The 8,815-nt window shown below is 47.1% G+C and overlaps 1 protein-coding gene across 2 annotated transcripts in view; it reads right to left on the reverse strand.

Moving 5' to 3' along the window:
* The window catches only part of efr3a (EFR3 homolog A (S. cerevisiae)), a 29,300-nt gene extending 25,257 nt beyond the window's left edge, over window positions 1-4,043 (reverse strand). Inside the window, exons 1-3 of one of the 2 annotated variants that reach the window (XM_076022238.1) lie at window positions 4,025-4,043; window positions 3,226-3,330; window positions 2,911-3,015 (exon numbers count right to left, since the gene is read on the reverse strand). In XM_076022238.1, coding sequence (XP_075878353.1) covers window positions 2,911-2,920 — 10 coding nt within the window. In that variant the 5' untranslated portion in view covers window positions 2,921-3,015; window positions 3,226-3,330; window positions 4,025-4,043. Of the gene's footprint in view, window positions 1-2,910; window positions 3,016-3,225; window positions 3,425-4,024 lie in introns of those variants that run through there. The other variant, XM_076022239.1, reaches the window with a different exon arrangement.
* Between the last annotated feature and the right edge of the window lie 4,772 nt (window positions 4,044-8,815).

Raw genomic sequence — 8,815 nt, forward strand, 5'->3', positions numbered from 1 at the left:
GTCTTTTGGCTGCAGATTTTTCCTCCGACTCTGCATTTCTGGAACCTTCTGCTTTCATAACTGTTTTATATAACCTTCAAATATTTTCACAGCAAGAATTACTGCTTTTAGTTTTAGCTCATCAGTCCTTCGACAAAACTTAAATATTTCTACATATTTCAAAGGATGGTAGCATTTCGGTGGAACAAACCATGAAAGAAAAAGTTTATTTCAATATCTTTGACTTCACAAGGTGGCGCTGTTATAAAAACAAGGGTCCCAGAGCTGTGCGACTGATGCCTCCAACCTGCAGAGAGACCCTCCTGCAAGTTAAAGGGATCTGTTTCACAGGTCCATCTGGAGGGAGGGAGGGAGGGAGGGGCCAAAAAAGAAAACCTCAAACCGTCACATTCAAAGAAACCAATCAGATTCTTTGAATGTGACGGTTGTTGACAGCTCCTTGCTTCCTTCCTGGGTGGAGCCTAACTCCAGCCTGTCCAGAGCCAAATACAACAGCCAGAAAAACCTTTAGTTCTCTGTGCTTCCTGTCCAGGTGCGATCAGGCTGAGACAGTTTACAACAGGGGTCCCCAAACTACGGCCCGCGGGCCACATCCAGCCCGCTGCGTGAAAGCAGTCATAATCCCCCCCGCCACGTAACTTTGCCGACCCCCCCCCCCCCCGTCAACGAAAAAAATGCCGGGACGTTAGCGCTATAGTTCCAACCAGCACACTTGAACTTCTGCTTCAAATTATTTTAGAAAACAAAGCCTCAAAACTACAACAATGTGGTTGAATGGGAGTCGTGCCAGTAAAAGTTCGCTGACATTTTTGTCAAGTCGGTTTTCTAGCTCAACATCCCAGTCCGCCAACCCCAAAGAAAAGAAATAAAAAGTAAAACAGGAGGTTTGCAAATCGCTTTCGTTGTGTTTTCACCTAGCAACCCAATCCACGATCGATCCACAAGCACCGTGTGTCATTGTTCACTATTGTTTGTGGTTTGTTTGACGTGGAGAGTAAAGTGAAGACTTTGGGCTGATCATTAGTAGCAGCAACAAGTCCGTTGCCCAGCGGTGTTGTTGTGAGTGGTGGTCTGCGCCTGGCGGCCAGCTCAGGTTGCACGGTGGGGCGAGGGGGCGTGAGAGCTGCGACGTCACCGTTTCCAAAAATCGCACAGTGTCTGCACGAAGCGGGGGCAGGGCGGCGCTTTCACATTGGTCCTCCCTGGGGAGCGTTTCAGAAAATGCAGCGTTTCAGTGAAAAACGCCAGCTTCGTGTAAACCGAGGCCGAAATGGCAAAAATATTTTACCATTTTCAGGATAAACTTGTCTTTGTGTCAATGGGCCCTAAAGCCTGGCTGTAGCTCCGCCTCCTCCCCCCCCTCATCTCAGGGTGCTGAGTGGTTCAGTCCGGTCCAGTTTGGATTTCAGGGCTGATGCTCCTGAGACTTAAAAAGGTGACGCGAGTCCACGAGGTGGCGTCATGGCACAGCCAGTCCCAGGTCCAGAGTGGGGACCCGCTCCCGCCCTCTAAGGGACGGGGGGTGGGGGGGGTGGGGGGTGTCCTCTGACACCTTCGCTGCTGTGTCCATGCAGAGCGCCGCAGCATTCCGCCACGCTGACGAGCTCCATCAGGATCGATGCTGAGGGCGGCACATTAGCGCTAATGTAATCAGCACTTAACCACTGGGAGTAATTACAGCCGAGTCCTCGACAGCGGCAGACACCTCCCACTGAGAGCTCGCCACACCGCATCAGCGGCGCCAGACGCCGCTCCGCAACACGGCTAGCTCGGCGGGCCTCCGCAGAGGAACGGCATTCTCCTGGACACGGCACCTGGTTACCTGCCAGAGCAGCTGCCGGCGTCGGGGGAGGGGGGGGGGGGGTTGCCGACAGTGCCGCCGGTCCAGCAGCCCCTGAAATAGCATCGCAGTCATACGAGGCAGCGGCGGCGTCTGCAGTTTCCAGTCGCGTTCGCTTACGCTCGTCTGCACCAGACGTGAGGTCACAGAAGGAGCTGAGAGGAGGCGAGAAGGACTTGGTGGTGGTGGTGGTGGTGTTAGAAATCAGTAACACACGCACGCACCTCACTAGGACAATTAACATTGGCACTGCACTCGCTTTTTTTTTTTTTAATCATTTTTTAAAATTATTTTCAAATTTATACTTTCAGCCATTGAAATGTGCTTCCTCATTGGCTCGCTGCTGACGTACCTGTGGCCCGCTGCCAGTACCAGCTGACAAGACAAAGTTCAGGGTGATGAAGTTTATTGCAGCTGTCTACGTATTTATGCGCGGCTCTAAACTTGTCACTTTCGCTTAAATCAGCGGCAAAATTAGTGGACAACTTCAGTCCCAGAATGCAGCAGGAATCCAAGCAGGAAGAGCAGCGAACGCTACATCTTCTCCATGGTTCTTTTCCAGACATTCATGTATTTATTCATATATATGTCTGTGTGCATGCATGTATGTAAGCACACACACACACACACACACACACACACACACACACACACACACACACACACACACACACACACACACACACACACACACAGTTTTTTCGTAGTCCAATGAGTCAGGACTAGGAGATAGGAATGGGAAACAGGGCCTCACTCTCAAACTTATCTTCCTCGGACACAGAGGGGTGGCACTAAGCTGGAATTGAAATTCATATGCACATTTTTATCAAGTAGGCGTCAAGGGGCATTCATCTCGATGATTTCATTGGTGAGTCAATGACAGTGAACGCATCACCCCAGTCCCCCCCCCCCCCCCCCCCCCCCATTAGCAGAAGTTGTGACGGTTAACACAACAGTGGCACAGTCACGTGTCTCTCTCTCTCTCACACACACACACACACACACACACACACACACACACACACACACACACACACACACACACACACACACACACACACGGGTCCTACCGGCTGGCATCCTGGAGCTAATGAGCCGCCGCGATGCTCCACTTAGTCCGCCTTCATGTAGCTTCTGCCGCGGCTCTCGCTCCACCCGCAGTCCGCGTCGCGCTTCTGAAACATCAAATCACCTGTTAGCCATTTCAGCCGGCCGCCTAACGTCACAAGAGTCGGGCAAACAGCCACGAACACCCGGGCGTTAGCCCCGGACGTTCGCCTGTCCCCCCCCCGTCATTAGCCGCGCAGGCTAATCGGACAGCGAGTTGCTGTGGCGGTAGCTGCGCTAACGGAGAGCCCATAATGTGCTTTGGGAGACGGACATACCTGCAGGGAATCAGCCGGGGTGCAGCGCTGGAACTCCTACACATCACCGCAGCGCTTCCTACTTTACGTCCGCTGTCAACACGGAAGTGAACGCGAAGCAACCTCCTTCACACACACACACACACACACACACACACACACACACACACACACACACACTTTGGGACCGAAGCACTACTAACTATAGCCGCCTGATTAATGAGGGACAATTTATCTACTTCCGGTAACAGTTTATATACTGTTCTTGTCTGATTTTGCAACTCAGACTGGGCCAAACTTGATAGAAGAGAACGGAATAACTATACTGTCCAGTCAAAACAGGAAGTGAACTTGCTCTGAGCATTAAAACAAAGAGTTGCGGCAGAATCAAAGCAACATATACCTAAATGACATCACGCAACAGAGTTGAGTTGAATTTTCTCTACTTGTTCCAATCTAGGATGGTAAACAAGAGGACAAGAGGAAAAGGAAGTCCAGACCCTCACCATTCCAGTTTTGTTTATTAACTCTGACTAATTTCATCTACTAGGATTAGCAACGTAAAATAAAATAGTGTTTTCTGTCATTTGCAGGTTATAAAGCATTTACAAACATTTATATCATCCTAAGCAAATATAATACAGATCAAAGGTAGCTAAAGCTAATGTTAGCTCTATAACATTAGCTAATTGTTACACCAGAACAGTTAGTCTGAACACTGTCGGTCACGTCACCAGATGCCTTGTGACTGTCAAATGATTCAATTGATTTTTGATTTTGTGGAATGAACTCAATAGGTGGACCTTTTCCCGACACTGACCTGCTATCGTATGAAAACGCTTCTCTGCTGAGCTCCAGACATCCAGCTGATCAAATAAACAAAGCTGCCGCTTTTGGTCTGCTCGGGTTAAATGGATGCCCGCTTTGGCCCTTTTAATCTCGCCAGGATCACGTGCACGTAGTTCAACGATGAAAACGTACAATCCGGACGCAACAATATGTTGTTGTCATTCCAGCTAGCGCCAGACGCTAATCAGCCCAGAGCAGGCTAAATATATCCGCCACTGTGAGAATGTGTGTGAAAGTGTGCTAGTTTGGCTTTTTAAGCTCTTAAGGACCTTTGGCGGCCCGACCAATGGACTTAGAGGTGATTAACAGCTTTGCCTGCCCACAGATGGCGTTGTTAAAGGCAAACATTCAACAGCCACTCTGAGAAAGATAACTCTGAAACAGGGGGAGAAGACAACAGTTCCAGTTTCTGAACTGGAAATAGTCTGGTGACACTTCACACAGCTTAAATAACGTTATTTCATGGAGACGTAAGCAATGGAATTTGGATTATATAATCTGTGTGTGTGTGTGTGTGTGTGTGTGTGTGTGTGTGTCTCGCTTGTTTTACTGGTTGCTGGGTATTTTAGAAAGACAACAGTCACACCTGCTCAGGTGATGAGGTGAACAGGAATTAGCAACATGATCAGACTTGATTAAACACGTGGAGCGAGAACTCCCTTCATGTTTATCCACTCAGAAGCCTATCAAGGACGTTGTTTCAGTTGGGCAGCTGCTCTCTGTTGGGAGGATACCTGGCACTCATCCAGCAGTTCTGAGTCACTGCAGGATTCTGTCTGGACTGGACCAGTCTAACCCGAACGCAGGTTCAGTGGGCGGCAAGGAGTGGCAGGAGGTGGAGCTACAGTGACTTCCAAACAGAAGAGGGCGTGAAGATCAACAGTGATGCACAGTGTCACCTGCTGAATAAACACTGACGTGTCTAGTAAAATGAACCATGTTGTAAATGTTCAAAGCCCACACAAAATCTGTTTCGCAATTAACAATTTATTTTCTCTTTTTTTCCCTCTTTTTCTTTACGATCAATTTACCAGTGAAACCTGTTGCAGCTGTTCAACACTGAAAATTAACATTAAAACTAAATTAATTTTTCCTGCTAATTAGCTCGTAATTCCCGTGAGCAGTGCATTTCTGGCAACCCTGGTACCATATGTGGGGCTGGCTTGTATGCTTTTCCACTAGGGGGCACTAACAGTTACTATTTTATTACCTGCAAATATTGGAGGTGGTTCAGCCTAATGGATTTATCGCCACTGACCTGGCCAGGGAGGAGAAATATGGCCACGACTTGGCCAAATGGATAATCTGAAAACATGTATGATGAGTGTGAGTGTTTTGTGACTTCAGCCTTTTTGGAAGGTAGTGTCGTCATCTCATGCAGGTAAAACTGTTAGCCATCAACGGCAACTCCATGTTCTGCTAGTGTTTTGGCCTCACTGCCTCCTAAGTGTCAATCATGCCAACATCTGTCCAATTAATAAGCTGGCACTATTGCTGATGACAGCATTAAATAGTACATGAGCCGCACTTACGTAGCGCTTTTCAGCACCTTCAGGGTACCCCAAAGCCCTTTAACAATGGCCTATGATTCATTCATTCAAGCACCCACTCATACAGCTGGAGTATTTAGAGCAACTTAGGGTTCAGGAATTGGAACTGCTGTCCCTTAGAGTAGACGACCCACTCCGCCAACTGACAGCTACCATTTCAGCCACATTCACCCAAGAGTTTTTTTTTTTGGGGGGGGGGGGGGGTGTTGCTAAAAATCATTGTGAATACAAAAAAGTGAAACTTATGAGTCCAGGCACATAACAAAGTAGATGTAGAGTATAGTAGTACTAGCACTAGTACTAGTGGAAAGTGCCACATACAGCAGGTAAACCACACGTATGCCGAGACATGCCCTGGTTGTGAGATTTTAGCCTTTATGTTTGATTACTCATCCTTATCCATTGAAATTGACTGTAATGAATGTCAGGTGCGTTCCCAGTAAAAAACAAAAAAACAAGCGAGGCGCGTCATTGCAGGTGTTTCATCAGGCAGCTAAGAATAGCCCTTCAAAGAGGAGCAGCAGTTATATCTGCATCAGGAACCTACCTGAGATCTTCACAGAGATGTGTCATCACCTGAGATACTGTGGTTCATTAAAACCCAGGTGATTGTTGCCATGGAAACCACTCGCTGCCCTGGCAATTTGTAGCAATCCCCACTAATCAGACAGTTCTCTATGTGAAAAGGTGCTAATAAGCCCAAAATGTCTCCATGTCATAAAAAAAAAAAAAATCCCATGCGAGCCTCGGAACAAGCAACCCTTTCCCTCAATACACAGCTCAGACTGATCCAGACTGATATAATTTACCATGTTTAAGATTTAGATAATATAATACACAGTCAACAGTCAAGTTACAAAGTAAGAAACAAGACCCATAACGAACGAGTAACCTTATCATTGACTTGTTAGCATAACATGCTCTTGGCCACAGGGGGACATTTACATGTTGTGTGTTTTTGTTTCACCTGTAACAAACTGTCAAAGATTTGTCCTGGTGATTTAATGGTCAGATCCACCGGCAAGTGTCAATATTTTTGTAAAATGTAGGGACGCACCGATACCGATACCAGCATTGGGTATCGGTACCAATACCTGGGTTGACTACTCTAAAATATGGGGCCGATATCACAACACTGATCCCAGTTGTAAATGTTTGTATATAATAATTTTGTTGAATATGTGTTTGTACTGCAGTGAAACTTTTACTACCTTGCTACTACTACTTTACTACCTTTTCTAGAATAAACATGCTGCGGAATACTGTTCAATTAACAGGACATCTGTGGCGAAAGAAAATCAGTCATTTCATAATATTTCATGGCTTTATCAAGTAGCCTACTCATTATCAGTATTGGTGAGTACTGAAAAGCAAACATTCGCACTCTCCTCGTTCTGTAAAAAAGCGGCCGGTGATCGATGCATCCCTGGCAAAATGTGGTGTGTGGGCACGAACATTTTCCACTTGTACCCCCTCAGCTTGACTCCACTTGGTTTTTAAGCTTTCCCACTAGGTGGTAGTACCTGGCATCAGGTACTGTTTCAGTGCCTACTCAGCTGGGCATCATTTACAAACGAACCAAAAAAAAATGTTACATCAACAAAGTGGAGGGATATTGTTTGGACAGGGAGAGACAACACAGGGTGATTCATGGGACCCAAAACTTGGCCTGCTGGTAATTGCATGGTCATTTTGTGCCAACAACAGTGTGTCTGATGAGATTCCTGGGTGTGAAGTTATTCGCTCTCACTCTCTCTCTCTCTCTCACACACACACACACACACACACACACACACACACACACACGCACACGCACACGCACACACAAATAGGTGGTGTTTACCTAAGTTGTAAATGGCAGGCAAGCCAGTGCTGTGGTGTCAAATGATTAGATGCAGATGTTTCTCTGCTAGGTGACAGATGAAAAAATTCATAGGGAGCAAGATGTTGAGTGGAACTCAACAGTAACTGAGAACAAATGAGGCCAAGTCAAGTTGAGTAGTGTGGTGTATACAAAACTAAAGCTAAGGCTAAAGCATGCTAATGCTACTCGCAAACCTTTTTGTTGTGAGGAAAGAAATATGGAGCAAAAAGTGTCTTTTGGTATAAGAGTTGAGTTGGATATGAGTATCTGCACGGCTGAGTCTCTGGAATCACGCTGCCAAAGTTTCAGCTGAAGTCTGAACCTCCAGTTGAAAGTTTAAAGCACTTTGCCGAGCCCATCGCCGTCATGAGAGCAAAAGACGCAGTGGGAGTCACGCAGCGAGGAGTCGAGCGTCTCCAATCAATGCAGCTGCGAGACGGAGAAGCTCTGAGTCATCGTCCTCGCAGAGCTGGAGCTCATGGCGACAGGCAGGTGGAGGGACGGCGGCCGTTTGATCACACCCACACAGAGGTGGCGAGCATTTTAATGACTTCCAGGATGTTTCCTGTGTGCGCTTGCCGCGCTCCGGAAGTAGGACACCTTCAGCTTATTATACTGCAAACCTGCAGAATCAGGAGCTGTTTTTCCATCTTTCAACTTGAGTGAATCGTGCGACGATATATTTTGTTTTTTGTAAATCAAGCATCAAAGCGCTTGACCAACAAATGAAGCCAATTTACATCCCAAACAAGAGCTGGTGCGGTGGGTTATGTCATAATTTCCTAAAATAGGCTTTGGACCCTTAAAGGGCACCTATGATACTTTTCTTTTCTGAGCTCTAAATACTTTTACAATGTTGAATCCTGGAGTCAAACAATGTGAAATCGTCAAATAATGAGGTTCATGCTTTTGGACGTGAGCCCTGCAAGTTGTTGGGCATGGTTCTGAACGCTCTGTTCACAGAGTTTTTTTAACACTGGTAACGCATTGACATGAATGCGTTCCGGATCTCCTTTCATGGCCAAGCGCCGGCACACTCTCAGATTGGTTCCGCCCTCCCCCGCTCTGCCCCGGAAGTGATGTTGCAGTGCGCTGCTCCAAGAAAATGTTTCTTCGGTGTCAGGGAAATAATAAAAAAAAAAAAAATACCGAGCGACTGCTGAGCGATTACGGAAGCACCAAGGACCACAACCGTCGGAGTGGAACAAACAGAGAAAATGTTGGAGGTTTGTTCAGCCTAATGCGGATGCGATGGAACACCGGCCTGCAGCCAGACCCCTCTCGTCCGGTCGGCAACGGGAGTGAGACGGGCTCGACTTGGCCCCCTGGTGAACGACGAGAGAATAGT

The sequence above is a fragment of the Nelusetta ayraudi genome, unplaced genomic scaffold, assembly GCF_046127955.1.
Source record: "Nelusetta ayraudi isolate G7.1 ecotype Tasmania unplaced genomic scaffold, CSIRO-AGI_Nayr_v1 ptg000011l, whole genome shotgun sequence".
Taxonomy (NCBI): Eukaryota; Metazoa; Chordata; class Actinopteri; order Tetraodontiformes; family Monacanthidae; genus Nelusetta; species Nelusetta ayraudi.